This window comes from Rhodotorula paludigena (assembly GCF_050403205.1).
Source record: "Rhodotorula paludigena JCM10292 DNA, Rt_paludigena_JCM10292v1_ctg19, whole genome shotgun sequence".
In the NCBI taxonomy this organism is placed as follows: Eukaryota; Fungi; Basidiomycota; class Microbotryomycetes; order Sporidiobolales; family Sporidiobolaceae; genus Rhodotorula; species Rhodotorula paludigena.
The window spans coordinates 1-27,986 of record NW_027481439.1 but is presented as its reverse complement, the minus strand read 5'-3'; the positions used below and the strand labels follow the sequence as shown (position 1 = coordinate 27,986).

The following is a 27,986-nucleotide window of genomic DNA, read 5'->3' as shown; positions in this document are numbered from 1 at the left end:
AATCGAGAAGGCGAGACGATCGTCGGTAGGCCATGACCCGCGCTCGCAGCTCTCGCGCTGTGCTCACACCTTTGCCCCGTGTGCGCTCCAGCGAGACCGCTTGAGAGTAGCACAGTGTGGCAAGATGGCGGGTGCGCCCTCGCTGTCCTCTTCAGCGTCCAATCGCAGCCTCTGACCGAGAGCCCCACCCAACCTGCAGCTGCACCGCCCGACGCCAAACCACCGATTTCGGAAGAGACCGAGGCCCTCCAGGAAGCCCGGGACTCTGCTCTTGTGCGTCGATCTCGCCGCGCACGATCACCGGCGCCGGCAAGCGCACGCAGTCCGTGGAGGCTGTGTGGGGTCGGGCGGCCGCCTCACGGAGGCAGCCGCGCCCTGTGGCAGCGCACTCGAGCGCTTGACAGCTCGTGCACAGTCAATTGGAACGCATGAGCGAGGCGCAATGGGGCTGACCAGGCTTTTCCGCTCGTCGTCGCTGCAGGGTGCCAACGTTCACTCCTTCGACCCCGACGCCTCGCCCGCCGAGAAGAAGGCGCAGGCTCTCAAGTCTGCGTCGAACGTCACGCCTCTCGACCTCTCTGCTGCGCCCTCCCTCAAGCGCGCAGAGCACGAAGCGTTCGAAAAGGCGGGCGGGAGCAGCGTCTCGAGCGACATCGGGACCAAGGGGAGCCAGATCCCCGTCACGACCGGCCTGAAGGATGTGCAGAAGGTCAACTCTGAGGAGAAGAGTAAGGAGGGCGAGGTGAGCGCCGCCGAGCGTGCGAAGGAGATCGCAAAGGACGAGGGTCGGGTTGATGAGGATGGGCAAGAGCTCCCGCCTGGCAACATGCCCAACAAGGAGGCGGAAAAGGGCAAGCCGCGCGAAAGTGCGTGTGTTCCAATACTAGCACACAACGTTGAAGCTGACCGTTCACTCTGGGCAGTCCCGTCATGGTTCGCTATCGGGTGGAACGGCCAGAATCAGTCGCTCTTCCTCACGCCTGAGGAGTCACGCCAGCATGCCATCCTCGCCGACTTTGTCTCCGAAGCGTACTACGGGCAGTGGTATGTCATGAGTGCCCTGAGACTCACCAAGTCCAGCCGCTGACTCCCTTGACCCGGCAGGTACCACAACGCCGGCGTGATCATCTTTGCCGTCATTGCCTCGCACTTCGTCACGCTCTTTGGCGGCGGATGGGGTTGGCTCATCATCATTCTCGCCTTCTGCGCGACGTACTACGAGATGAGCATCAAGCGGGTACGGCGGAACGCGCGAGACGACCTCGCGCGCGAGGTCGCCAAGAAGGGCTTGCGCAACGAGGTCGAGACTGCAGCGTGGATCAACTCGTTCAGTGCGCTTCGAACCATTCGCACCGGCTTTCCGGGTGAGAACGGGCTGACACTTTGCACCGCCTTGCAGTGCAGCGCTTCTGGCTCATTTACGAGCCGGTCTTGTCCGCTACCATTGTGCATAGACTGTCCTACGCAGTTCAACGGATCACACTGACCCCTTCGCCATGCAGGTCGCTTCGGTTGACCAGGTCTTGTCCGTTTCCACGCCGGCCTTCCTCGACTCGGTGCGTTCGCATCCCCTTTCTTCGCAACGGTTCATGCGAACTCACTCGCTTTCCACACACAGCTTCGCATGACGACCTTTACCCTCGGCACGAAGCCGCCGCACATCGACCACGTGCGCACTTTTCCGGACACCGAGGACGGTGCGTGCCGCCGCATACCGTGCTTTGGCTCCTTGACGGCGCACTGAGTCTATTCGCGGGTCGCAGACATCGTCATCATGGAGTGGAAAGTGTCGTTTACGCCGAATGATCTGACGGACATGACCCACGCGCAAGCGGCGAAGAAGGTCAACCCCAAGATTGTCCTTCAGGTTCGCTTCGGCAAGGGCATCGCGTCGATCGGCAAGGACATCGTCGTCGAGGACATTTCGTTCAGCGGCACCATGCGCGTCCTCCTCAAGCTCGTCAACAACTTCCCGCACGTCCAGCGCGTCGACCTCTCGTTCATGCAGCCGCCCGACTTCGACTTCCAGGTGCGTTGCCCTCTTTCGGTTTGTGCAAACCACGATTGACTGAACCCCTGTTCGCTCCTCCGCTCCTCGTCGCCTTCGTCGATCCCGCTCCGTCCATCATCGGCTCCCCTACTTGCTGTGGTTTTCAGCTGAAACCCATCGGCTTCGACTTGTCGTTGATCCCTGGTCTCAGTCCGTTCATTAGGAGTCAGGTTCACGCCTCCCTCGGTACGCGAGTTTCCAAGGACCAGCCTCACCCACGCTGATGTGCTACGATTCATAGGTCCCATGCTCTATCACCCGAACACGTTCACGCTCAACCTTGAGCAAATGCTTTCCGGCGCTCCCATCGATACTGCCATCGGTGTCTTGGCGGTCACGGCTCACATCGGCCGGGGTCTGCGCGGCACCAAGCTCGGCGGCGGCGCGCCCGACCCTTACGTCTCGTTCAGCATCAGCGGTCGGGCCGAGCTTGCGCGGACCAAGGTCAAGAAGAACACGTGCGTTGTATCCTTCGGTCGCCTTGACTCACTCTACTCACAAGCATGTCCTGTTCAGGTCGACGCCGCGCTGGACGGAGACCAAGTACATCCTGCTCAACTCGCTCAACGACACGCTCAACATGACGGTTTTCGACTTCAACGACCGCCGCCAGGACTCGAATATTGGCGCGGTCTCGTTCGACCTGAAGTCGCTCGCCGAAGACGCGGACCAGCCCAATATTACGGGCGAGGTCATCTACGATGGCAAGCCGCGCGGCATCCTGCGATACAGCGTCAACTACTTCCCCGTCCTCCAGCCGACCAAGCTCGCCGATGGCACGGTCGAGCCCATCCCCGAGACGAGTGCGTTGTTGCGCGCAGCCTCCCTCGACGCTGTCCGAAGCTGACGAATTCGCACACAGCCTCGGGTGTCGTTCGCCTCGTTGTGCACCAGGCCAAGGATCTCGACCCGCGCGGCATGCAGATCAATCCGTTCTTCAAGGCGAGTCTCCCTTCTTCCTCCTTGTTTGCGGCGTAATCATACTGACAATTTTGCATTCGCAGGTCTACCTCAATGGCCAGTCGATCCACCGCTCGCAGACGCTCAAGCGTACGACGAACCCGATCTGGGAACGCCCCGCTGAGTTCCTCGTTACGGCTAAGAAGGATGCAACCATTGGCGTCGCCGTCCTCGACGATAACACGCTCCTCGCCGATTCGAAGCTCGGCCACGTCAGCGTCCGCTTGAATGACATCCTCGAGGCGAACGCGCAGGGCAACGACTGGTTCCCGCTCAGCCACGCGCGCAGCGGCCGCATCCGCCTCTCCGCCGAGTGGAAGCCGGTGCTGATGGCGGGCGCGATCAACGGCGCTGGCTCGTACACGCCGCCGATCGGTGTCATTCGCTTCCACCTCAAGCGGTCGCGCGACCTCAAGAACGTCGAGGGCCTTACGGGCGGCAAGTCGGACCCGTACGTACGCATCTCACAGCGCGGCATCGTCGTCGCGCGCACCGTCATCCACGACAACAACCTCGACCCGGTTTACGACGAGATTGTGTACGCCGAGGTGCACGGCCCGAAGGACTACTTCGTCCTCGAAGTCATGGACTGTAGGTCTTGTTCCCGCTCGCTCAAGGGCCCGGCGAATGCTAACAGCCCGATGTCCTTCACAGACCAGCACAACGGCCACGACCGCTCGCTCGGTCTCGTCGAGTACACCATCTCGGAACTGCTCACCGAAGGTCCCGACCGGAAGACCAAGCCGTGGGTCGGCACGGGCAAGGTGTCGAAGCGCGAGATGCTCAAGACGCACCACGCAAAGAACTCGGTCAAGGGCGATCTTGAGTTCGACGCCGAGTTCTTCCCCTGCACCCCGCTCAAGAACGTCTCCTTCACTCCGCCATCCGACAGCGTCTCGAGCGGCAAGATCACCGAGGTCAAGGAGGACGAGGGGGCTGAGGACGATGGCGAAGACGACGACGGCGCGGCCGCCAGCGTTGCAGAGACGGCGACTGAATCGCTCGTGTCGCCGCCGACTAGCCCGCGCAAGCCGACGCCGAATGGCTCGTCGGCTGCGGGCACGAACGGCGCGAAGGACAGCGAGAAGGACAAGGATGAGGATGGCGTCGACGCTCCGCGCGAACAGCTGCTCAAGATGCAGACGGGCGTGCTCGCGTTCCAGATCATCTCGGGCAACATCTCGAAGAAGGGCGCGCGCCTCGAGGTGCTGTTTGACGACGGGTAAGCGCGCCGTGTCGGCTGCTTCTTGGCGTGCCCTTCTCTGAACTGACGCTCTGTGCTTGCAGGTACTGGCCTGCGTTCTCGACGGAGCGCTCGCGCTCGACACACAACACGTGGGACGAGATCGGCGAGGCCGTCATCCGCGAGCTCGACTTCAGCCAAATCATCCTCAAGCTGAACGACAGCGACAAGGACACGCGCGAGGACATCGTCGCAGCCGTCACGATCGATCTCAACGAGTTCCTCGAGCAGACGCTCGACAAGCCCGCTACGTTCACCCTTGTCTCGCCCGAGCCGGGCGGGCCGCGCTCGACCGTCACGATTATGAGCAAGTACATCCCGATCGACATGCAGATTCTCCCGCGCGAATCTGTCAACAATTCTGGCGTATTCCGCGTCGAGGTTCTCGACGCCAAGGGGCTCCCCAGTGCCGACCGCAATGGCAAGAGCGACCCGTATGCCGTCTTCGTCCTCAACGATGAGCGCGTGCATAAGACGGAGGTCGTCAAGAAGACGCTCGCGCCCGTCTGGAACGAACGCTTCGAGATGCAGGTTCCGTCGCGCGAGGCGGCAGACTTCGTCGTCGAGGTTCACGACTGGGATCGCGTTGGTGCGTCAAGCCTCTTCGAGTTCTCGTCCTACAGACACTCATTCGCTCCTTCTGCACAGGCACGTCGGACAAGCTGGGCCGCGCCCGTATCGACCTGCGCGACATCGAGCCGTTCGAGGCGGTCGAGCGCACGGTCGCGCTCAGCGACTGGAAAGACGCGTCCAAGTCGGCGGGCTCGATCCGCATCCGCATGGTCTTCTCGCCCCAGTTCATCTACCGCAGCCGCCGCGCTACGTCCACCTTCTCCGCTGGCCGGATCGGGTCGACCCTCGGCGGCGGCGCGATGGCTGTCGGCGGCGGCATCGTCGGCGCCGGAGGTGCCGTTGGCAAGGCCGGATTTGGCGCTGTCGGCACTGTGGGCAAGGTCGGCGTCCACGGCGTTGGGACGGTGGGCAAGGGCGTCGGCCACGTCGGCAAGGGCGTTTTCGGCGCCGGTCGCCGCGTTGTCGGCGGCCACGGGCGACACGGCTCGGTTGCTTCGGTGTCGGAACTCGCGGCGCTCGGCGGCGAGCCTGGCTATGCCGTCGAGGGACCGGACGGCGTCGAGGTGCTTGCGGCCGACATGGTGGACGGTCCGGGCGTCGAGGGCACGCTCACGGTGACCATCGGGCAGCTCGTGGGCGGCGGCGACGCCGACGAGAAGAAGGCTGTCGTCGTCAAGTTCGCCGGCAAGACGGTGCACGAGTCGCACTCGCACCGCGGCGAGAACGGCGAGGCCGCATACAACGAGACGTGCACGGTCAAGACGCCTGCACAGGGCCCCGTCGACCTCTCCTTCTCAGTCGTTCACAAGAAGACGTTCGGCAGCGACAAGGTCCTCTCGAGTGGCGTTTTGTCGATCTGGCAGCACATCACGCCCGAGACGCCCAACACGATGGTCACTGTTCCCCTCACCGGCTCGCCGAACGGCAGTCTCACGTGCCAGCTCGCGGTCCGTCCTTGCATTTCTCGCGTTATTCTGTCTGTCTGAATTCAACACTGACGGAGCGTCGCGTGCAGTGGCTCGCCAAGCCGGCCTTCCTCTCGCGCACGAACTCGCGCGCCGCCTCCGAGATCGACGCTCGCTCTATCGCCGAATCGGTCAGCGTCACTGCATCGCCGGCTAGCAAGTCGCGTTCGCGCTTCTCGAGCGGTCGCTTCGGCCGCAAGGAGTCGACGCCTGCGCCGGTCACCGAGTGAGGCGGCTCGTCATCCACCACTCCGCCTCCGCGTGCATAGTGCTCCTTTCCCCTGGCCTACAAAACCTATATACACCGCCTCGGTACCGTTATTCCCTCTTGCGTGCTGGCCTCGAGTCCCCTCTTCCACATTGCTGTCGATACCTCTACTTCGCTGTACCGCTCGTTGCTCCCCTTAGTCTCGCGCGCTGCTACATTGCTTGTCAGCCACAGTGTGGCATGCGGGTAGCCTTCGTTGGCTATCGGAGAGCTGGAGAGCGAATTGCGAGTCGTTCGAGGTTGGCCGTGATAGCGGCTCTCGCTCTTCCTCCCATCTCGCCGGCGCAAGCAGGGCCGCCAAGAGGGCCTGCCCGAGCCAGTAAGGAGCAACACGAGCCATCTACACGCTTGTACGGCCCGCCCATCGCTCGCAAGACGCTCGACCCTGGTTCCTCCCTCGACAACTCCGCTCGTTCCACCGTCCTTCGCTCGCGTCAGGCGGCGACCGAGGCAGCGGGGCCGTGTCTGATGGTGCTGCTCGGCTACGCACAGAGCGTGGCGAGCTCGGCGGGCTCGTACGCCTTTGCGACAGGTGCGTCCCGTCTCTTGCTGGCGATTGATGTTGAGCGGCTCTTACGACCAAGCAAGCGCAGAAGCGCCGATACTGACGCTCTGTTTCTCTTGCACAGCTTCCTCCTACGTCTTCCGTCCCGATGCTTCGACATCTGCCGTCCGTGCCGACTCGCAGCTCGACTCGTCCACCTCGACTCCGTCTTCGAAAGCGTCTTCCCGTCGCCTCTCGATCCGCCGCTCGCCCTCGCAGAGCCGCTTACCCTCGGCGCATACTGGCAGCGGCCCCACCTCGGGCGGCCACTCTCCGAGTTCGGGCACTTCGAGCATCGCCGAGCAGGACGAGCGCGGTGAAGCAGAGGACCTCGTCGACGAGCTCAATCTGGAGGAGGATCTGTACAACATCCTCGGTGTGGACAGACGGGCCAAGACGGAAGAGATCAGGAGGGCGTTTCTCGCGCGGAGCAGGGTCATTCACCCAGAGTGCGTCCTTTCACGAGTCCTTCCGACTCCCTCCGCTGAGTCTAGTCTCGTCTTACAGCAAGCTCCCTCTCTACCCACCCGCAACGACTGCATTCCAGCGGCTGTCGTATGCCTACGAAACACTCTCGAAGCCAAGCTCGCGCCGGCTGTACGATCTGGGCGGCGGGAGAGGGTACGATCCAGGTGCGTGGTCATACAGGTCTAGACGGTTGAAGCCAGCGCACATCCTGATTGGAAGTGATTCCTCCTTGTGCAGGGGCACCCGGCGCAAACACGGCAGACGGGTTGGCGGACGAAACGCTACATGGAGTTCTGCGCAACGTGGTCAACGAGGTGCGTGACCGCTGCGCTTACCCGTCAGGATGACATTTGAGCTCATCACCTTCGCATCGTTTCCTCGGCATGTACAGTTCCTCAACGGCGACTTCGAGATGATCCGAGTGTTTGTCAGTGTGTCCTTGGTTTCACACGCATCCATTCTGCGCCACAGAGGCACTGATGCATGTACTCCGTTACAGCGGCACTCAATGAAGGGAACCCTGGCCTGAACCTCGGCGACGAGACTGTCGACAACGTCGAGGGCGCCTTCAGGCGTGTGCGAGAGGTTCTTCTCGGTACGGCTACTGTCTCTCGTCAGTCGCAGCTCTTCCGCCGCGCTGACACTCAGATTTCGCACAGCTGGTCAGCGGTATCTCCGCCTCGTCAAGTTCGAGCTCATCCGCCTCTACGAGATCCAGTCGGCGCTCCGCTCGCTCGGCTACTTTGACGTGTACGGCCGTCTGCGCCTGACGCTCGCGCTCACACGCGTTACGCTCGAGATCCCGATGGTGCTTGACCGCGCCATGCGCGACGAGGTACCGGCGCCGGTGCCGCAACGTGGATTGGGCGCGCCGCCTCCGCCGTCGCAGCGCGACAAGCGCCAAAGCGGCACGCAGCGGAGCAGCCGCAGCAGTGGGCCGCAGGAAGGCCAGCTCGAGCGTCGCGGCCTGCTCGGTACAAAGACGAGGGGGATGCTCGTCCTCACGTGCAAGATGCTCGAACGCGCCGAGCGGTGGACGGGCAGCCCCGACACCGTCCCGTCCGCTTCTTCCTCTGGATCATCCGGCAGGTGATAGCCAACGCCGCTGATGTGCCCGGAGTATGAATGATACCCCGTCTGCCTGGCTTTCGATACCCCTTCCTGCCGTGCCATCTACCCGCCATTCTGTCTCGCCCCTCCTTCTTTGTGTCGTTGTTCACGTCCGTACTGCACTGCTCACATCTTCGTTCTTTTTCATACTCGCGACTGAACTGTCGGCCCCGCTTGCGGGCCCGCCACAGCGTCAAGACACAGCTTGCTGCGCGCAGCCGAGAGGCAGAGCGACTTGAAAGGTGCTGCCTAAGATCGGATCGAGAAGGCAAACAATGCGAGAATTGCAACATGACGAGGGAGAAGATGCGAAGGCGGATGTACAGCACGAAGCGAGGCAAAGGTTGCATGCGAGGAGACAAATGGCGCAGAACGAGGCAAGCGCAACGAGGCAAGCTGAACGGCTGGAAACTAGGCGAGGACCTGCAGGTCACGCTGTTGTACACTTGGAGTTAGGTATGGATCTTCGAGTAAATCGAAGCAAGGAACGCACACTCCACTCGATGACCTTCCTGTGCGCCTGGACCTTCTTCTCGTCGAAGCGGAGGATCTGCAGACCTTCGAGCGAGGTCGCACGCGACAGCGCGACATACGACTGGCCTGCGTGATTGCGGCAGAGGCGTCAGCCCAGCCTTTCCGCGATGAAGCGAACGAGGCGTACCCTTCTCGAAGACCTTGCCGAGGTCGACCTTGACCCGGTTGATCGTCTGGCCCTGCGACTTGTGGATACTGTAGAAGTGATATGTCAGTTCTATACGACGAAGGCAAGGTCGCATGCCTGCTCACCTCATCGCCCACGCGCTGCGGAGAAGGAAGAGAAGCGAGGTCAGCGGGAAACGTGCGATGCCAGAGCGAGGGTGAAGGCGTACAGAATGACCGGGTACTGCATAGAGGGGTTCTCCGTCAGCGGTGGCATCGGACCAGCAGTAGAGGAACAGCGTACCTGCTTCCTCGACGCGAGCTTGTTGCCCGCCTGGTCCTCGACCTTGAACTCCTCGCGGACCATGATCTTGCGTTCGATGCCGAGCGGCGTCTGCCAGTCGACGACGGGGCCCAGCTCGAGCTTGCCGCTCGCGATCTGCTCGACAATCTTCTGCTTTTTGCGCGCGTCGACGGCCGACAGCTCGGGCTTGACGCTGCGCACCTGCTCGCCGTGCTGGCCGAGCTTCCACTCCTCGCCGTCTTCGTCGTCCGACTCTTGCAGCTCCTGCACGCCGAAACCGACGACCGTGCCGACCGTGCCGTTGACGAGCGTCGTGTCGAGGTTCTTGATGAGCATGACCTGCGCGCCCACCTTGAGCACGAGCTGCTCGACCGCCATAAAGTTCTTGAGGTACGTGTTCTCCTTCTTGTCGGCGCCCGGGTGCAGGTTGGTCACGTTGTCTTCCGCTTTGAAGACCGTCTCCTCGCCCGGGAGAGCGCGCAGGCGATTCTGATTCGCGCGGTCGACGTCGTGGCGCATCGGGAACCTGCGCGGAACCTGTCAGCACAAGTTCAATGGGGGCTCAGAGAGGCAACATACAGCTCAGTCGGCTCTACACCGTCTGTGTAGCGCGGCTGGCGCGAGAGGGCCCTGAACTTCGCGATCGACGCCTGCGTCAATCTCCCGAAGCGCATCTCGTTGAGCATGTCGATGAACTCTGCGCATCAACGATTGATGTCGGCGGTAACTCAAAGGAGCCGGGCGCCGACCAGTCGGACAGGAAGCGCACCAGTATCCTTCTGACGGAAGACCTGCGTGAGGTTGACGGTGTGGTCGATGCACTTCTTCCACGCAGCGGCCTCGAATGCAAACGTTGGCTCGCCCTTGGCGACGGGCGGAAGCTGGAAGAAGTCGCCCGTGACGACGAGCTGCGGCGAGTGATCAGTTAGCCACAGCTTCGCCTGCAATAAGTGAGTGAACGCACTTGGATTCCGCCAAAGGATTTCGTGGGTGCAGTCTTTGACTTGGACTTCTTGAGCGTCTCGCCAATCTTCGCAAGCTTGTCGAAGAGCGCGCCGTCGACCATAGAGACTGCAAAAGCCAGACATCAATCGCGTGCCTGCCAGTGTCGTCTCAGCCAACGAACCTTCGTCAATAACGAGCACCTTGGTGCGGCTCCACTTGGCGACCGAGTTGCGGTTCTTGCGGATGTTGGCAATGAGCTGCTCGACCGGGTTGACGCCGAGCCCGATGCTGGCGAACGAGTGGATCGTGGTGCCGCCGATGTTGCACGCCGCCATGCCGGTCGATGCCGTGACCGCCACAGCATCCGTGTTGCCGCGGTACTTGCGCTTGAGCGAGGCGATGATCTCGCGCAGGAGAACCGATTTGCCCGTGCCTACAAGGACGGTCAGCTCTCAAAAGTCTCACCAGTTCTTGGGTCACGTCAGAGGCAGGTGAGAGCACGCACCGGCAGAGCCCGTGAAGAAGACGCTCTTCTCGTCTTCGACGACGAGCTTGAGGACCATCTGCTGCTCGGGGCTGAGCACGACCTTCTGCTTGATGTCCATCGAGTCGCTCGTGAGCATGCGCCCTTTGAGCCCCGTCGCGAGCTTGCTGCTCCCTCCCGGCCCGCTTAGCTCGTGGAAGTTGGCCGACCCGGCGCGCGTCGAACGCGAAGCGCCCGACTCGAGCTCCTCCCACGGCAGGCTGCGCTTCTTCGGCAGGACGGAGCCCGTCGACGAGGCGGAGGCGGGGTTGTTGAAGGCGTAAGCGGCCGAGCCTGCGCGGCTGGTCGACGCGACGGGCTGGCGAGAGGCGGACGACGAGGACGAGGCGGCGGGGGTCTGCTGGAAGATGGGCGCGAGCTTGCCCTTGCCCGTCGGCTGCTTGGTGAAGGACGGCTTGGGCGCGAGCGGCCTGCTCGACGGACCCGCCGTCGTGGCTGCCGCTGCCTGCGCCGGCTTCGAGACGATCGGTCGCGTGAACCCGCTCAGCCCGCCCGCGCTCGCCTTGCCCTGCGAGCTGGCCCCGCTCGTCCTTGCGCTTGTGCTCGGCTTAGCGACCTTGGCTGGGCGGGGCTTGGGCGGTGTGGGCGGCCACTCGTCGGCCGTGAGCTCAAAGTGCGGGCGGGCGTTCTCGTCGTCCGAGTCGTCGCCCCAGCTGCGCTTGGGCTGCGACGAGAGCATGCGCGGCATCGTGACTGTGCTCGGTGCGCTGGCTCAGGCGCGAGGGAGCGAGAGCGGCCTGTCGAAAGGTCAAGGTAGACGCAAAGGTCAACTCGGGCGACGCGTCCAGTCGCGCGCAGGTGCACGTGACTTGCTCGAGGGGAGGCGCCAGAAAAGTCTCTGCGCTCGCTCGCCGCTCGAGGCGCGCGTCGAGCTCGCGGCGGCTCTCTCTTCTTTCTCTTCACCCACGCCGGTCCGCACTGGGCCGGGCCTCGTGTCCGTGTCCGGTGCGGCAGTCTCCAGTCTTGCAGCAGGAGCACCGAGCGGGCGACCTCTGCTTCAGCCCGCCTCGACTTGGTGTCCCGTCCTCCGCTGGCGGCGTGCAGACCCAACCTCGCCTCTCCAAACCGCCCGCTTTCGCCTTGCCCGTCCAGCCCGCGGCCATTCCAAAGGGCCCGCGCGGCCGTCGTGATTCGCCTCTCGGGGATTGAGTCTGGTGTGTCGCGTGGGCCTGGTCGCGGGTGGGTGAGGCTTGAGAGCGGGACTTTGGTGGGAGAGCTTCGAGGGCCCGGTAATTCCCATCTCCGCCGCAGGTCCTCTGGACTGCTGACAGCGAGGGTTTAACCTATCGGGATACATGCTCTAGCAACGACGTCGTGGTGTTGAGCTGCAACGACGGTCGTTGATGCCCATCCTTTCCTCTTGAGCGCGCTCGCCCTCCCTCCATCCCGCCCAGTGCGCAACCATCTTGCCCGCCCATTCCTGCGCGAGCAGGCCGTCGTCCTTGAGTGCGCGGCGGAAGGAAGAGCCGGCAGCGCCCGGGGCGGTGAGGAGCGAGAGGTGGTGCAGGCATTGCGGGTACTGGAGGAAGCGCGCGTAGCGCGGTTCGCGGAAGTAGAGGAGGTAGGTGAGGTAGCTGCGGAACAGGAGGATGATGCACGGATGCGAAGAGAGGGAGGAAGGCGAGGGAGACGGAGAGCAGGTCAGTTCCGACAGTCCGGAGCTCCCGACAGGGTAATAGCCTACTTGAGGAAGGGTTCAGAGTCGAACAGACCCTGCTGTGCGAGCGCTGCGTCCGTCAAGAGCGAGCAAGATCAGCGTGAACGATAGGGACCGGGGAAGGAGAGCTCCACGACGGAACGCACACTGCAGGTAGAATGGGTTGGCCAGCGACGAGACGAACTACAGGGGCTAGCACAGTAAGCGTCAAGCCGTCTCCTCCAGAGGCAGCCGGCGGACACAGGCTCGTCGAGCGACGCACCTCAAGTTCCGTCTCGAAGCGGATGCGATTCGCAGTACGCTGTTCAGGCGTTGGTGCAGCAGGAGCAGGTACGGGCACGGCAGCGACCGAAGCCATTTCTAGCGGGGAATGCCGAGTTCGCAGTCGACGAGGAGGATGAGGGCGGAAGAGCCGGGTGGGGAGACGGACTTGGGGACGACGACCCGTCTCGATGCTGCACGCGACGCGGTAGTGATGCAGGATTGACAGTACACTCTGCGCTTTCGACAGGCGCTACAACCGTGATGGGAATCGGGGTATCTAGTCAGAGTGAACAAGGTGCGAAGCGACGGTTCCAGGTGAAGGCTCACGCCTTCTTCGGCTGAAGGCTCGCCTCGTTCTCCTTGTACCACTGTGAGATATGCAGGATCAGCGCAGTCGATGGAGAGGACGGGAGGCACTGTGCCGCACCGTGATAGCGCGCTTGATGCCCTCCTCGAGACCGACGATGGGCTCATAGCCGAGAATGCGGCGAGACTGCGGAACGCAACGATGAGTGTCTGACAAATTGCAGCTAGAAGAGCAGCGTAAGGGACGAGACGCACCTTCTCGATGTTGTAGAAGCGGTTCACGGTCGAGTAGACGACCTTGCCCTGCGTCATGTTGGGCGTCTTGCCGAAGACCCACATGACGCTCTCGGCCACGCCGGCAACCGCGAGCGCAATGAATGCAGGGACGGGGACGACCCACGGCGCGACGTGCCCGTTGTAGCCGTTCCACAGCGCGCGCGCAAAGTCCCAGAACGTGACGGGCTCGCCGTTCGTGATGAAGTAGGCCTGTCCCGCGATCGGAATCTTGCCCTCGGCGTCGAAGTTGAGGCGCTCCTCGAGGTCCTTGGCGAAGTACTGGTCAAAGCGGTTGCGCGCGGCCAGGAGCGGTGCATCGCCCTTCTCGTCGTTCGCGAAGGACGGGTCAAACTTCTTCTCTTGGGCAAGCAGCGACTCGGGGCGGTAGACCGACGTGGGGAGGCGTCGCCGGGGGACGGTGAGGTCGACGGGGCGGATACGCGAGTCGAGCGTCTCGGGCGAGACGGTCTGGCCGAGGCGTTCCGAGGCGACGAGGTGCGCGTGCACGACATTGTCGACATAGGTCCAATCGAACAGGTTGCGGTTGTCGCCGACCTGGAACTTGGTCTTGCCCGACTTGAGCACCTCGACGAACCCAGGAACAGCTTGCCGGTCACCCGGGCTATTGTCAATGGCGCGGACGCGTCAGTCTGCGAGCGCCACAACGCCAGACATGACAGACGCACCCAAAGATACCAGCTGGCCGCAGCGCAACTGTCAACAGCCCGCCCTTGCCGTTCGCCTCCAGAACGATCGTCTCTGCCTTGGCCTGCAATGATGAGAGGCGTCAGGTCTGCTCGTCGCTTGCGCCCACACAGCGAGTCATGACACACCTTGGTCTCGTTGTACGGGTCGATCGCAGTCTTCGGGAACGGCAGGCGCTCGTCGACGTTGATGAGGTCGGTTCCCTCGTACACGGTGCCGGCCGACGAGGTAAACACAAGCTTTTTGACGCCCTCCTGCACGCAAGCATCGACGACCGTCTGCGTTCCCTGCACGTTGACCTTCTCGCACACGTCCTTGCCCGAGCCGGTCCACGGCGACGCCGTGTGGAAGACGGTGGTCGCGCCGGCCCAGCGGATCGCGGTCGCGAGCGAGTCGAGCGAGGTCAGGTCGGCCGAGTAGAAGGTCCACTTGCGCTTGTCGCCCGAGAGCTGGTCGGGAAAGTGCCGCTGGACGAGGTCGAGGGAGGCGACGGAGGAGGAGGGGTAGCGCTCGAGGAGCATCTCGACCATGCGGTGGCCGACAAAACCCTCGCCTGTGCGTCCACACATGTGTCAGCAATGTCCGTAGTGGCGCAGGCTGGAATGGGAACGTACCGCCGATGACAAGGTAGGATTCCGACATGGTGGGGTCGGGTTCGATTCTACGGAACGGCGATGTGAGGGGCGTCAGCGCTCCCTACGTCTCCTTCACCTGTATTTGAGCAACTCGGGTCCGCCCACGCTGCCCATGCCCGTTTGAGGTAGGTGCTTCGGAGCGTGAGGAGCGGGAGGAGTAGGCGCGACATAGCAGCGCGCGCGGGTTGATCGTACAGAAGAAGCGCGTGCGTACCGTCTAGTCGGAGTTGTCAGTACTCAGCTCGGGTTCTTTCGAGCGAGTGGACGGCGTTGACGCTGCCAACCCTGCTCGCCTCGAACGACGCCCACTCCTTGAACCTGCGTTGTCCACGCTTTCACCGCCAGAGCGACGGGCGACCATTCAGCCTATACACTGCACGGCTTCTGGCTCTATTGCTGCCGCGCCCGCGCGCCTCCATGATCTGCTCGCGGCACACGGTCTTCATCACATGCGCCGGTCTGCAGAGCTCTCTTTCTTGCTAAACGGCCTGACCGGGCGTGGTGCTTTGCCTGAGCGCTTCATTTCGAGGCTTTCCTGCGTCTGCGAGTCCACCGGTTCCAGCCATCAGGCCGAGCTGCTCGTTTAGAACCGCCTCGCTCGCATCCCGGACACGTGCATCCGCGCTGGCTCCCATGCACGCTTCACACCAATTCGGTGCTAGCAGCACAACGTTGGATTAGCCCCGGCAGGGCAGGGGCGCGTTGTCGAGGGAGGTGTGTTGGCGGAGGTGTTGTAGACCTCCTAGAGCGGATCCAACGTGCCGCAGGCATTGCAAGCACAATCCACGAGTCAGACCTGTCTTTCGCAGTAAATAGTGCGCTCACGAGCTTGCAAGCTCGCCCCACGGAGTGTGTTTCCGCAAGGTCAATCGTCACGAACGTCCGCCGCTCTGCAGATTGACCTCCTCCCGGCTCCCACTCTCGCACGAAAGGCGCGCTTGGCCAGGTCGGAGAGGCTCATCCGAGGACATGTCGATCCAAGGTGCGGCCTACGCATCTTCTGCGCCCGTCCTACACGCTGACCTCGTCGCGTCGCCTCCGTCGCGCATGCACGCAACAGCCATCGACCGCACCTCGGTGCACCGCCTGACCAGCGGGCAGGTTGTCATCGACTTGCAGACGGCGGGTACGCGTCACAGGGCACTCTCGGTGCGAGAGAAGAGCAGTTTCGCTGACCTCGCTCGGACGAGGCGATGCAGTCAAGGAACTTGTCGAAAACGCCCTCGACGCAGGCGCAACGTCCATAGGTACGTCTAGTGGTGATGTAGTCACGTTGCAGAAGCTGACCAGATACGTCCTGCGTGCAGAGGTCGCCTTCCGCGAGCATGGCACCGAATCGCTCGAGGTCAAGGACAACGGCAAGGGCATTGACCAGAGCGACTGGGAGGGTATCGGTACGCACGAAACGCTCAGAGGTGCAGCCGCGTCGCTGACCTCCTAGAATCGCAGCCTTGAAGCACCACACGTCGAAACTCTCGTCCTTCTCGGACCTCGCGTCCGTCTCGACGCTCGGCTTTCGCGGCGAGGCGCTCTCGTCCCTCTGCGGCGTAGCGACGCTCTCGATGGTGACATCGACTGCGGCGACCGCGCCGATGGGCACGACGTTGGCCTTCTCGCACGCGGGAGAGTGCCTCCCAGCGGGCAAGGTCGCACGGATGAAGGGCACGACAGTCAAGGTCGACCGGCTGTTTGACGCGCTCCCCGTACGGAGGAAGGAGCTCGTCAAGAACGCCAAGCGCGAGTTCGGGAAGGCGCTGGACCTTCTTCAAGCGTACGCCGTGATCAACTCGGGTGTTCGGATTGAAGTTAAGAACGTGACGAAAGGGTGCGCCCGGCACACAGCTCTCCTGCCTGGCATTCGACTGACACGAAGGCACTGGACACAGTAAGCCGACGCTTCACCTCAAGACGACCGCATCGACAAGCCTGCGCACTTCCTTCTCGCACGTCTTCGCGCCCAAATCCCTTGCGTCGCTGCTCGATCTCGATCTTTCGCTCGAAGTCGCAACCGAGAGGAGCGTGCTCAAACGCGTCGAAGGGGCTGCCGATGCGTGAGCTGCCTCCTTGGCCTCTCCCCGTCCTTCTTGCTGATTCTGCGTATTTCGGTAGGTCAACGACGGTCAAGGTGCTCGGGCTGATCTCGAAGCCCGTCAATGGACACGGTCGGACAGCCAGCAACCGCCAATTCTACTACATCAACGGCAGGCCTTTCCAGCCTTCGAAGGTGCGAGGCGATCTGAGCTGATTTGAGGCGCGGCGCAAGCCTGCGTCGGCGGATGGTAATTTCTCGTTCATACAGATCGCTAAGGCCGTCAACGAGGTGTACAAGCAATACAATGCGAACCAGTTTCCCACCATCGTCGCCGACTTTCAGCTCTCGACTGGTCTGTCCGCATGCGCTGTAGTCCGCATTGGCTCAGCTGACGCTTTCACTACAGACGCCTACGACGTCAACGTCTCGCCCGACAAGCGAACCATATTCCTGCACTCGGAGGGCAATCTCATCACGGCTCTCAAGGAGCAGCTCGTGCGCTTCTTCGAACCCGAGACTGGACGCTTCGCGATGCAAGCCATCGGGCCTGCGCGGCAGGACAAGACGCAGGACGACTCGCAGGTCGCCGAAGACTTGAGCGCGGCGGGCTTGGGTGACGAGCTTCCCGACGAGCTGGATGAGCGGCCGAGGAAGAGGAGGAAGAGCTCGCCGGCTCTCGCCGACGAATTCGCTGCGAACTCGCCAAGCATGGACGTTGATAACGCTCCGAACGCGAGCGGATCGCCCGTTGTCGACCACGCCACCCACTCGAACACTACCAATGTCAAGACCGCCTTTTATGAGCTACCCGATGACGAGATCGTCCTGCCAACTCCGCCTTCACCGTTCCGTAACGGCTCAGCGGCCCTCGACGTCGATGGCACCGGCGCCGTTGCTCTTTCCGACCACCTTCCCGACACGCCAGCCGACCGCAGCCCAACCCGCTCACCGACCGCCCCACCTCGCAAGGAAGACGACACTCCGCTCTTCCGCGAACACTCGCCCACTCCACAGAACCGATTGCCCAGTGCTCCTTCAGCTCGTACCGATACCGCCGCGCCCTCCTCGCCTTCGCCTCCCCCTCCCGCATCAACCGCTCGCCAGCCGCTTCTCCCCGCCAAGCTTATCCAGCCGACGTTGTCGTTCGGCGCTCCTCCGCATACTGGCGGGTCCACTGCGAAGGCATCGCGCGACGCGACTGCTGCAGCGAAGGTACGCGGCAGGAGCGGCGCGAAGGAGCCGCAGAAGGCGATGCGGAGCCATCTCAGCCGTTTCTTGCGGGGCACGCAGGGCGACGAAGATGCTGAATCGGCGAACGACGAGTCGCTGGCGGCGGACGATGGCGAGACGGGCGACATTGAGACGGCGGAGGAGGCTACGGAGGGCGAGCCAGCGAATGAGGAAGACGAGGTGGAGCCGGACGAGCCCGAGGACGAAGTCATGATTGTCGATGACGCGGCTCTCGGCGCAGGCGGCGACATGGTCGTGACAGGCACGGACGCGCCGGAGGACGAAGAGAAGGACGCCGTCATAGTCGTCGAGAACGGCTTTCCAGAGTTTAACGCCACTCAGCCTGAATCGCACGACGTCGTTGCGGCGTCTTGCGCGTGCGTGCATGGCTCGCAGCAGAACGGGGACGACGATGGCGAGGACAGCGAGCTCGAGATCGTCGAGCCGACGCCTTCGCCGCCCTCTCGACCCATGTCGCATATCACGACCGCGAGCGGACCAAGCACATCGCTACCGTTTGGCGCCGCCCCTGCCGAGGTCGCTGGCACTGTAGTCGCTGCAGACGTCACCGTGCCGTTCGACTTTTGTGCGCTCGCTCGCGAGTGGGCGGTGCCACCCGAACCTGAGGCGGGACCGTCGCGTACTCGCTCGCTCGGCCGCAGCAATGCGGAAGACGAGCTCGCAGGTGCAGGCGTCGGCGAGGAGGATCAAGATGCCGAAGCGACCCTCTCGCGCGTCGTTGCCAAGGACGACTTCGCCGCCATGCAGGTGGTCGGCCAGTTCAACCTCGGCTTCATCATCGCACGTCGACGTGTGCGTGCGGGCAGCGCAAAGGGCAAAGAGCGCGAGGTGAACCCCGACGCCGAGCTACACGACGACCTGTTTATCGTCGACCAGCACGCATCGGACGAGAAGTACAACTTCGAGCGGCTGCAGGCCGAGACGGTCATCCAGTCGCAGCGATTGCTCGCGTGAGTCTCGCTCTGACCACGATCTTCCAGAGCCCGTCTGACAACCGTGACAACAGCCCGCGGACACTCAACCTACCTTCCGCCGACGAGATTATCGCGATGGATAACCTCGACCTGCTCCGCCTCAATGGGTACAACGTCTTGATCGACGAAGACGCCGACGTCGGTGAGCGTGTCAAGCTCGTCGCACAGCCTGTGAGCAAGGATACGGTCTTCGATGTTGGCGGTACGTCTCTCTCCGGATTTTCTTTGGCATGCAGAGCTGAGGCGCCGTCCCTCGTACAGACTTCGAGGAGCTCGTCGACCTGATCGGCACAAGGAGCGGCGGCGAGGTCGTGCGGCCGTCCAAGGCGAGGCGCATGTTTGCGAGTCGAGCGTGCAGGAAGAGCGTGATGATCGGCAAGGCGCTGAACGCGAAGCAGATGACCACGGTGCGTCGACTCTATCTGCCAAACCGATTATGTTTGCTCATTCAAGGCAAGTCGACAGATCCTGCGGCACATGGGCGGTATGGACCAACCTTGGGTGCGCCTCCGCCCCGACATTCCTCTCAATTTCCGCTTGTCCCGCTAATCTTGTCGCGCACTACAGGCATGTCCGCACGGGCGCCCCACTATGCGTTGGGTACGTGTATGCAGGGACGTTACGTTCCGACACAGTCTGACAAGTCGCCGCGCGCGCAGCTCGCTAGCCTGGACACGTCGTCACCGTGTGACCCACGGTCTGACCTTGCGCAGCTCTTGACGGCGTACGACGACGCATGAAACGTGCAAGGGTGCAGCTCGATCACGCGCACCATCTGACCCGGCAGCGCCAAAGGGGGACCTTGGTCTCCGCAGTCTGTGCCCCACTTTTGCTCTTCGGGAGCGTCGCCTTGCACAAGCTGGGCTCGCGTTTCGCTCTTCCTCTTTTCTCTCGCTTTCACCTTCTCTCATTTGCTGTACACGATGCGATTCTCCCTCACTGCTGTCTGCACGAGCCTGCTCCTTGCGACTGGCATTGCGGGTGCGTGCACTGCATTGCGCGGTCTTTCTTGCGAGCTAACCTGAGTCAGCACTCAGCGCAAGGCACCCTCGTCGACAGCATCCTCAGCGAGGCGACGGCCGCAATCGGCACGGATGGCGGCGCATTGTCGTCGCTGATCGGCGGTTCTGGCGTTTTCGGCCCCGGCGCGTCTGACATCTTCCCTACTGCTACCGGCGGCTCGTTGCCCCCGGCCCTCGCCTCTCTCACGAGCCAGTACGGCTCGATCCTGGCGGGCGGCGCTCTCCCGACCGGTTCGGCCCTTTCCTCCGAGCTGGGCGTCCTCCGGAGCGCGCTCGCCAACCCGACCATTTCGAGCTACATCTACGCAAACCCGTCCCTCTCGGCTCTCGCCAGGGGAGCGCTCGGCATCATCGGTGGTGCCAGCGACGGCTCGTCGGCCGGGACCGGCGGGCAGCCGACCAGCGCCGGCGGAAGCAGCGCCGGCGGAAACAGCGCCGGCGGAAACACCGCCAGCGGCAGCAGCAACCCCGGCAGTGGTGCAGCGACTCTCTCACTCGGCAAGGCGGGTGCGGTGCTCGCAGCCGTCGCAGGCGTCGTCGGCGGCGCGCTTGCCGTCCTCTAGACCGGCCCCCACCGAATGGACCTTCTCAATATCCTCTGCCTTCAAATGCTCCGCCCTTCGTGTTCACAAGCTTATATGTAAATGAACGGCCCTGTCTCCATCAACCCTCGAAGTTGCTTCTGTATCTGCGCTCGTCTGTAACGTGGTTGTTCCCTCAGACGTATCTGCCTCTGTTCCACGCGCACTGCGCTTCGCAGCCTCCCACGTACAACAGCTTCGCGCAGACACTCGCACGCCCGCTGACCGCTGCCTACGCAGCTGCCTCTGTCGCGGTTCGCTTGGCGCGCTCAGACCCCGTCGTTCGCGCTAGCGCGCCCAACGGTCGCCCGCACCGCCCCCACTTCGTCCGCTTGCTCTTCGCGATCGTTTCGTTCCGCTCTTTCTCTCCGCTTTACCTTGTCCTATTCGATAAGTCCGTTCACCATGCGCTGCACGTCTGCTCTCGCTACCCTCGTCGCCTCGCTTCTCTTCGCGCAGACTTACGGTGCGGTCTCCCGCTTGGCTCGCTCCTCTTCGTCCGCACGGCCGCGCCCTCCCTGACTGTCTTCTCGTGCGCCTTCAGCGCAATCCGAGTCGGCCGGCGTGGAAGGTCTCGACGACCTCAGCCTCACGCTTGAGGACGCTGGCTCGCTCGACACGGCCTCTCTCGCAGACGCCGCCTCGTCCGCGCTCGGCGGCGTCGACACGTCGAGCCTGGCAGGCGTCGCCACCTCCGTCTGGGCCGAGGCGTCGGGCGACGTCGGAAGCGGGAGCTCGGCGGCTGATAGCTGGCTTGACGGCGCAAGCATCCCGACGGCGGCGGCGAGCTTGACGAGCCAGTACGGCGGCCTCATCTCGAGCGTGCTTGCCAACCCCGTGCGTCTCTGCTCATCCACAACGATGAGCTTGCCCGAGATTGACGCCGTGTCGATGCCCACAGGCCGGCGCTCAGTCGCTCATTTCGTCGGCTCTTCAGAACCCGGACGTCTCGAGCGTCCTCGCGGGCAACCCGCAGCTCTCGTCTCTCCTCGCGCAGGCGACGGGCCTCATCGGCGGCGGCAATGGCGAGTCGAGCAGCAACTCGAACAGCAACAGCGAGGACAACTCACCCGGCGACGGCGCGATGGGTTTGCGTGTTGCGACTTCTGCTGTCGTGCTGATCGCGGGTGCCGTGGCAGGAGCTGTCGCCGTCACCCTCTGAGCAACGGCTCAGATCACCCCCCCTTCTTGCCCTACCCGCGTGCCCCCGTCGATTTGCTCGTCGGCGCGCAAGCTCGCCTCATCTGTACAGACATTTTCTATCGTCTCTCTACCGCGTGCATGGACACTATCTCCTCTTCGGCACGCTCAAGTCGAAAGAACCTGTCGAGAGGAGCTACATCGAGCGCCGCGAGCGTTGCAGAGCAGCACGACGCGCAACCAACGTGTCGCTCGACCTCCTACCAGCTCGAAAAGTCGCCAAACCCGCCCCCGGCCTTCTTCTTCCTCTTCGCCGCCGCGTCCGCACCGCTGCTACTCCGCGCGTCATCCATCTGCGCAAGCAGGTCTGACGCGCCCGCCTCCGCGCCTCCACTAGGCTCTTTGCGCTTGAGCCCGGCGCCGGCGAGCGGTACGGGGGCGGGCGCTGCGCCCGAGAGGTACTTGCCGACGCCTGCTGCCGAACCCTTCCCGCCCGATCCGAGCGCTGCGAGCGCAGCGGCAGAGTTGGTCTCGAGGTTGGTGCCGAACCACGTCGTGCGGTCCTTTGCGCGCTCCTCCCGCTTGCGCCTCGCCTCGCCCGCGCCGTCGCGCTCCTCCTGCTCCCTCCGGAGCCGCTTCTCGAGCCTCGTCTTGTACTCGTCGAACGGGTCGCCAAAGACCTCTACGTCGAGGAGCACGACGGGCTTGAGCGGGCGGTCCGTCGCCGGGTCGGTCGGGACGCGCTCGAGCTTGGAGAGCACGTCGTGCCCGCCGACGAGGCGGCCAAAGACCGTGTGCTTGCCTGCGGGTCGCAGCCGGGTCAGCACGCGTTCACTCGCTTACTTTGAAATACGACTCCCGCGCGGCGCAGCGCGGGGCAGCTGCAGCGGAGGAGCCGATTGAAACGGGACGCACCATCGAGGTGCGAGCACTGGTCGCGGAACGTGATGAAGAACTGGCTCCCGTTCGTGTTGGGCCCGCTGTTGGCCATCGAGAGGATCCCACGCTGGTCGTGCTTGTCTGCGCACCCGTGCAGGGGGTCAGGATCAGCGGAAGGGGACGCCCAAGACCGTCAGGGAGGGGACGCACGGGCGTTGCGCGCGTTGTACTCGTCCTCGAAAGGCTTGCCCCATCGGCTCTCGCCGCCCCGCCCAGTGCCGGTCGGGTCGCCTCCTTGCAGCTGCGCGCGCCAGTGCCTCCCGTGTCAGTCGCGCAGTCGTGTCGCTCGAAGCGGGACATGTGACGCACCATGAACCCCGGGATCAGGCGATGGAACTTGACGTTCTGATAGTAGCCCTCGCGCGCGAGCTGCGTGTCGACAGAAGGTCAGGACGGGGCTGCCAGGGAAAGAGGGGTTGGGGATCGAGGCGCACACTGAGGAAGTTGTAACATGCTCGGGGTGCAACATTGGCAAAGAGCTGTGCGACGTCAAATGGTCAGCATCAGCGTACCTGTCCCCGCTCGAGTTGAGAGCAGGTACGGCGCGCGCTTCACCTCAAAGTTGAGTTCGCCAAAGTTGGTGACCATGCGCGCGTACCCCTTCTCGCTCCGCTCGCGCACCTGCTCGTACATGAGGTGTTCCTCGTCCCACAGCGCGTTCTCGGCGCGCGTCGACACGGCCGCGCTCGTGCTCGTGAACGCCGCCGCCGTGCGGTTGTTCGAGATGGGCGCGACGTTGTAGGGGACGGGGGCGGACGAGGCCGAGGCGACGAAGCCTTTGCGAGTAGGGGGAGCGGATGCGGAGGAGGAGGAGGACGCGGTGGGAGCTGCGGCGGAAGTCGAAGCGACGGGCTGTGCGGTCGACGACCCAGGGCCAGTCTCGAGTCAGCGAAAGGCTCAACCGAGACGTGAGAGAAGCCAGGCGGCGCACCTTGGTCTCGGCTTCCTTGGCCGCCTTGCCCTGGTCGAGCTTCTTGAGCACGCGCCCGATCCCGCTCGCCTCGACGTTGATCCCGCTCAGCGCGCCCTCGTCCGTCTCGACCTTGAGCGCGCGGCGGACGTAGTCGAACTTGGACACTGTGCAGGACGTACCGGGTCAGTTGGGCGTAGAGAGAGAGGGAGAGGAACCGAGAGACACACGGTCGCGCTTTTCGACATTGAGCGGGTCTTGCAGCGTGATGATGTCTTTGCGTGTAAAGGGCTCGTCGGTCAGGAGCTGCAAGCTCGAAAAGTCAGCGCATCTCTGAGAGCTTGAACGGGTCCAGAGACGCACGTCGTGGAGGTTGTTGGGCTTGAGGTTGAGGCGGTCGATCGACTCGCGGGCATAGACGTTGCCCGTGGTGCGGATGGCGGCGATGGCCGTGTGGTCGTTGAAGACCTTGTACGTGATCGGGTCGTGGTAGTTCTGCGGGGTGCGTGCCGGGCGAGGCGTGTCAGCGGGAGCAACGGTCACGCGGAAGCGAGTCGGGTTTCTGGCCTCACGCCGTCGTTGTTGCGCTCAAAGTTGAGGCGAACGAGGTCGCCGGGCGAGAGCTTTTCGCCGGTCATGGGGTCTGTGCCGTGCTGGCGGATAAAGGGGATGATGGCGAGGAGTTCGTAGACGGTGCCGTCGCGGGTGCAGACGGGTGTCTCGAAGGGCTTCATGGTGAGGGCGCAGTGGTCGAAGGGGAGCTTTGCGAGGACCGTGTTCTTCTGGCGTGCGCCTCGGGTAGACGCCGAGTGCTGGCCCAGCTCGCCCGAGTGTTCGGCCTGCGGGAGGGAAGGTGAGCGGGGGGGACGGCAGCGAGGGCGAGGTGGGAGGAGCGCACATGGGTGACGTAGAGCTTGTCCGAGTTTCCGTGGCCCATGTTGGCGGGGTGCTCGTCCGGGTCAAGCGTGGAGCAGAGCGAGCGAGCGAGCGGATGCAAGCGAGACGAGGAGGAGGACGACGAGGACGACGAGCGAGAGTCGCGTGCGTTGAGCGGGAGAGTGGCGTGTCTGGCTAGCCCGTGTACGAGTAGCCTGTGCTCGTCTCGCAGTCTGCACGCTGCTCACGCGGTTGCTGGCACAAGCCTTCATCGTCGTCTCGCTCGCGTCTCTCTCCTCCTCGTCGTCTCTCTGTCTCGAGCTCGCCTGAGTGCGCCCGCTGCTGCGATGGATCCCGCAGTCGACACGGGCTACGACGACGGCGTCTCGGAGCAGCCCAACGCCGTCAACCCCACCTCGCTCGAGTCGCTCGCATACGGCGCTCGCAACCCGACAGAGCTCTACCCTGACGCTGCGCCCGGCCTGCCAGAGCCCGCCAACCCCGTCCCCGGTAACGACAGCGCCGCCACCGTCGCACACGGCCCGCTCGGCGTCATCGCCCAACCTCTCGGGCACCTCGACCCCTCCGACGAGCTCCCCGTGCCCCCGCCTCAGCACTATGCCCAGCAGGACCCCACCGCAGGAGACGCAAACGACGACGACGAAGACGACGACATGGGCGACGACCTCTTCGGTGACGGCGCAGCTTCCGACGACGAGTGCGTCCCCTCCCCTCTCTTGAACTGCCCCTCGCCTCACTCACTCACCCTCGTTTGCAACCCGCAAAGTGCCATGGACGAGGACAAGGGTGCCGCCGCCGTAGACGAGCCTGCACAGCCCCTCGCCGCGCCCTCGCCCTCACCCCTGCCCGACGACGGCCTCACCGCCGACGAACGCGCGCGCCGTCAGCGCCTCGAGTACGAGGAAGACGACTATGCCGGCGCGGGCCTCGACGCCGACGACCCCAACGCGCACGTCCTCCGCCACGAAGAGGTCATCGCGCAGCTCCCGCTCGCAAACTTCTCCGTCCCCGCCGGCGGCAAGGTGTGGCACGCGCGCCTGCCCAACTTTCTCCAGATCCAGACGAGCCCGTTCGACGAGCAGACCTGGGAGGCAGAGGACCTCGCCGTCGGGGGGGGTGCCGCGGGTGAGAGCCAGGACGACGTCAAGCCGCGCACGCTGCCGGACGAGAACGTGATTCGCTGGCGCTGGACCAAGGACGAGCTGGGCCAGGTCGTGCGTCTCCCGCGCTCGCATTCTCGCCCTACCTCGCCCTGACGAAATCGCACCCGCAGATGAAGCAGTCGAACGCGCGCATCGTGCGCTGGTCCGACGGCACGCTCTCGCTCCAGCTCGGCACCGAGCTGTTCGACATGTCTCTCGCGCTCGACCACTCTGCGACGCTCACCGCCTCCTCTTCCGGCGCCGCCGTGCCGTCCGTCAACCCAGTCACGGCGGGGCTCGCCGCGTCGGCGATCGACCTCTCGCGCGGGCACGGCCTGACGTACCTCTCTGCGCGGCACACGTACAACGGCAGCGCGCTCTCCGAGGCGCAGGCGAGCGTGCACGGGCAAATCTCGTTCCGCCCGGCGACGCTCGCGAGCCAGACGCACCGCCGCCTCGCCGGGTCGATCGCGGGGCGGTACGCGGCAAAGGGGCGCGCGACCAAGCTCCAGGAGACGCCGAGCGAGGACCCGGAGCGCCTCCGGATCAAGAAGGAGAAGGAGGAGGCCGACAAGGCCAAGAAGGCGCGGCGCGAGGCCGCAAAGGCCGCGGGCGGAGGGCGGCGCGGAGGCGGCGGCGGCGCGGGGAGGAAGGGCAAGAAGGCGACGACGGTCGAGGGGCTCGACATCTCGGACGCAGAGGGCGGCGACGACGACGAAGACGACGAGGGCGCATACGGCGGAGGGTACGGCGGGCGCAGGAGCCAGCCCAAGCGCGGGAGGGGCGGGCCGCTCAACCGCGACTACTCGGACGACGACGACGAGGGCTTCCTCGCCCGCAGCGACGAGTGCGTCTTGCATTTCTCTCTCTATTTCAAAGATTTTGCCCCGCGGCATTGACTGACTGGTTTGCACTGCGCAGAGAGGAAGAGGAGGACGACAATGGCCGGGACGCCGAGATCGAAGAGGCCGACGCCGTCCTCGAAGAGCGGCGGCGCAAAGACCGCTCGTCCAAGCGCCGCGGCTCGGACGCAGGAGACGAGAGTCAAGGAACGGAGACGGCAGCGGCGCCGAGGCGGAGGTTGGTCGTCGAGTCGGACGAGGACGAGTGACCTGGCCTTTCGCATCCACCGAGCTTGTGGACATGAGCTTGCGGGGTACTGTACGTCGAACGCAATCGCATCAACGCTACGCAGTGCATCGCGAACGATGAGCGAGTGAGCGCGGAGGAGAAGGGGGGTGCTAAGTGCGGCAATCTCGGCCGAGGCGGCCCAGCGCGGCTCGACGACCTCTCTTTCCCCCTTGCACCCGTGCAAAGGCAGGCGCCTGGCGCGCGCGTGCGGTGCTCCCCGCGATGCATGTGGAGGAACGCGAGGCGCTATCGTCGCTCGGGCTCCCGATACCGCGCATGGCGCCTCGTCTCGTCTCCCTCTCCTCTCCTCTCGCAATCGCTATCGCTGCTCTTTTGCTTCTGTCCGACGCTCGGTCGCCGCAATGCTGCAGCTTCTAGACATATCTGCCGCACCGACGCTGCTCGTAGCGCTCTCCATCGTCTCGCTCGCGCTCGTCGCTCTCGAGCCGCGATTGCGCCTCCTCGCACGCCTCTTCCCTTCTCAGCACGCCGATACCCCGAGCAAGGTCCCCGAGAAGCCAGCAAAGCCGACGACTTTACCGGAGCCGGACCCGCTGCTCGACTTCGACCTCGCGACCGCAAAGACGCGCGACCATCGTGGGTCGCACTCTCGCACCGATCGAGCGACTTCTCAGCGGTTCTGACGTTCTGTGCGCCGCAGTCTACGTCAACAAGACGCTGCGATGGCCATACTTTCAGACCATGTGCGTCCGCCTGCCGTGCTTCGAAAGAGGTTGCTCAACGATTGACTCTCCTCTCGAGCAGGGCGCATCAGCCAATGCAGATTAACAGTGCGTCTGGCAGCTCGCTCGTGTCCCAGAACATGTCTTTCTTACGCGCGCCCTGCCACGCTTCGCAGACTGGATCGAGGTCGACTCAAACTACGAGCGCGAAATGGCCTACAAGGCGCGCGTCGTGCGCGACCACCCGGACAACACGATCCTCTCGCTCGCCGAGAACGATGCGGGGTGTGGAGAGCTGCTCCAGACGCTCGTCGACTACCTACCAAAGGTCCGCCGCGTCTGCGGCCATGGCTGAGCGAGAGAGCGGACGAGACTGACGAGGCATGATTGACGCAGCGTTACCCGACCATGTTTGAGAAGCTTCCGGGCGGCGGGATCAGGAACAAGGTGCTCGGCGAGGAGCACCCGAATTGCGACAAGCTCACTGGGACAGATGCGCTACATGTCGTTTCGCGGTATGTCTCGCCCACACGGTCGCGGCGCGCCTACAACTTCCGCTGACCGAATCCGGATATTCAGTCTGGTGCAAGACGACTTCTTGATGGGACGGGAGCGTGAAGACGGGCATGTCTACTTCGTCGGCGGCGTTGTTGCCATCCCTGGTTCGCCCCGTGCCGCGCGGGGGGGGGGGGGGGGGGGGGGGGGGGGGGGGGGGGGGGGGGGGGGCGGGGGGGGGGGGGGGGGCGGGGGCGGGGGGGCGGGGGGGGGGGCGGGGGGCGGGGGCGGCGGGGGCGGGGGCGGGGGGGGGGCTGCGGGGGCGGCGGGGGG

At 64.0% G+C, this 27,986-nt stretch overlaps 11 protein-coding genes across 11 annotated transcripts; 7 read left to right on the top strand and 4 right to left on the bottom strand.

Annotated features, from left to right (window-relative positions):
• Window positions 1-124: 124 nt before the first annotated feature.
• On the top strand, window positions 125-6,021 carry JCM10292_004160 (uncharacterized protein; the record flags this gene model as incomplete). Its single annotated transcript, XM_076648820.1, has 18 exons — window positions 125-131; window positions 200-273; window positions 482-866; window positions 924-1,044; window positions 1,105-1,331; window positions 1,400-1,446; window positions 1,503-1,556; window positions 1,619-1,697; window positions 1,764-2,029; window positions 2,158-2,236; window positions 2,292-2,508; window positions 2,567-2,853; window positions 2,913-2,992; window positions 3,055-3,601; window positions 3,665-4,232; window positions 4,298-4,842; window positions 4,902-5,773; window positions 5,842-6,021. The coding sequence occupies 18 exons, from the start codon at window positions 125-127 to the stop codon at window positions 6,019-6,021; spliced, it is 4,635 nt and encodes a 1,544-aa protein (XP_076505525.1).
• Window positions 6,022-6,527: 506 nt separating this feature from the next.
• Window positions 6,528-8,164, top strand: JCM10292_004159 (J domain-containing protein; the record flags this gene model as incomplete). The annotated part of the gene is made up of 7 exons (XM_076648819.1): window positions 6,528-6,591; window positions 6,689-7,052; window positions 7,111-7,235; window positions 7,309-7,385; window positions 7,463-7,502; window positions 7,571-7,666; window positions 7,731-8,164. 7 exons carry the CDS (start codon window positions 6,528-6,530, stop codon window positions 8,162-8,164), a joined length of 1,200 nt encoding a protein of 399 aa, XP_076505524.1.
• Window positions 8,165-8,592: 428 nt separating this feature from the next.
• On the bottom strand, window positions 8,593-11,301 carry JCM10292_004158 (DEAD/DEAH box helicase; the record flags this gene model as incomplete). Its single annotated transcript, XM_076648818.1, has 11 exons — window positions 8,593-8,616; window positions 8,675-8,781; window positions 8,843-8,910; window positions 8,968-8,982; window positions 9,051-9,064; window positions 9,125-9,650; window positions 9,704-9,821; window positions 9,894-10,032; window positions 10,089-10,195; window positions 10,251-10,502; window positions 10,575-11,301. The coding sequence occupies 11 exons, from the start codon at window positions 11,299-11,301 to the stop codon at window positions 8,593-8,595; spliced, it is 2,097 nt and encodes a 698-aa protein (XP_076505523.1).
• A 612-nt stretch (window positions 11,302-11,913) lies between these two features.
• Window positions 11,914-12,628, bottom strand: SOH1 (mediator complex subunit SOH1; the record flags this gene model as incomplete). The annotated part of the gene is made up of 4 exons (XM_076648817.1): window positions 11,914-12,187; window positions 12,298-12,340; window positions 12,417-12,453; window positions 12,533-12,628. 4 exons carry the CDS (start codon window positions 12,626-12,628, stop codon window positions 11,914-11,916), a joined length of 450 nt encoding a protein of 149 aa, XP_076505522.1.
• A 229-nt stretch (window positions 12,629-12,857) lies between these two features.
• Window positions 12,858-14,463, bottom strand: ERG26 (sterol-4-alpha-carboxylate 3-dehydrogenase (decarboxylating); the record flags this gene model as incomplete). The annotated part of the gene is made up of 6 exons (XM_076648816.1): window positions 12,858-12,902; window positions 12,962-13,027; window positions 13,096-13,738; window positions 13,803-13,885; window positions 13,950-14,374; window positions 14,436-14,463. The coding sequence occupies 6 exons, from the start codon at window positions 14,461-14,463 to the stop codon at window positions 12,858-12,860; spliced, it is 1,290 nt and encodes a 429-aa protein (XP_076505521.1).
• A 962-nt stretch (window positions 14,464-15,425) lies between these two features.
• On the top strand, window positions 15,426-19,453 carry PMS1 (ATP-binding mismatch repair protein; the record flags this gene model as incomplete). Its single annotated transcript, XM_076648815.1, has 13 exons — window positions 15,426-15,582; window positions 15,656-15,703; window positions 15,764-15,850; window positions 15,906-16,281; window positions 16,343-16,507; window positions 16,566-16,680; window positions 16,756-16,840; window positions 16,895-18,689; window positions 18,746-18,915; window positions 18,975-19,120; window positions 19,179-19,214; window positions 19,281-19,313; window positions 19,373-19,453. The coding sequence occupies 13 exons, from the start codon at window positions 15,426-15,428 to the stop codon at window positions 19,451-19,453; spliced, it is 3,294 nt and encodes a 1,097-aa protein (XP_076505520.1).
• A 183-nt stretch (window positions 19,454-19,636) lies between these two features.
• JCM10292_004154 (uncharacterized protein) lies at window positions 19,637-20,298 on the top strand (the record flags this gene model as incomplete). The annotated part of the gene is made up of 2 exons (XM_076648814.1): window positions 19,637-19,694; window positions 19,751-20,298. The coding sequence occupies 2 exons, from the start codon at window positions 19,637-19,639 to the stop codon at window positions 20,296-20,298; spliced, it is 606 nt and encodes a 201-aa protein (XP_076505519.1).
• Window positions 20,299-20,721: 423 nt separating this feature from the next.
• Window positions 20,722-21,478, top strand: JCM10292_004153 (uncharacterized protein; the record flags this gene model as incomplete). The annotated part of the gene is made up of 3 exons (XM_076648813.1): window positions 20,722-20,782; window positions 20,861-21,153; window positions 21,218-21,478. 3 exons carry the CDS (start codon window positions 20,722-20,724, stop codon window positions 21,476-21,478), a joined length of 615 nt encoding a protein of 204 aa, XP_076505518.1.
• A 238-nt stretch (window positions 21,479-21,716) lies between these two features.
• Window positions 21,717-24,242, bottom strand: JCM10292_004152 (PPIL2 family peptidylprolyl isomerase; the record flags this gene model as incomplete). Its single annotated transcript, XM_076648812.1, has 11 exons — window positions 21,717-22,258; window positions 22,372-22,476; window positions 22,546-22,636; window positions 22,705-22,764; window positions 22,830-22,874; window positions 22,951-23,247; window positions 23,327-23,472; window positions 23,536-23,611; window positions 23,669-23,800; window positions 23,878-24,144; window positions 24,204-24,242. The coding sequence occupies 11 exons, from the start codon at window positions 24,240-24,242 to the stop codon at window positions 21,717-21,719; spliced, it is 1,800 nt and encodes a 599-aa protein (XP_076505517.1).
• A 286-nt stretch (window positions 24,243-24,528) lies between these two features.
• On the top strand, window positions 24,529-26,455 carry JCM10292_004151 (RNA polymerase-associated LEO1 family protein; the record flags this gene model as incomplete). Its single annotated transcript, XM_076648811.1, has 4 exons — window positions 24,529-24,899; window positions 24,969-25,416; window positions 25,476-26,191; window positions 26,266-26,455. The coding sequence occupies 4 exons, from the start codon at window positions 24,529-24,531 to the stop codon at window positions 26,453-26,455; spliced, it is 1,725 nt and encodes a 574-aa protein (XP_076505516.1).
• Window positions 26,456-26,837: 382 nt separating this feature from the next.
• On the top strand, window positions 26,838-27,820 carry JCM10292_004150 (uncharacterized protein; the record flags this gene model as incomplete). The annotated part of the gene is made up of 6 exons (XM_076648810.1): window positions 26,838-27,072; window positions 27,137-27,179; window positions 27,241-27,266; window positions 27,335-27,486; window positions 27,555-27,673; window positions 27,738-27,820. Coding segments are annotated over 6 exons (658 nt in total), but the record flags the coding sequence as incomplete, so codon positions are not given.
• Between the last annotated feature and the right edge of the window lie 166 nt (window positions 27,821-27,986).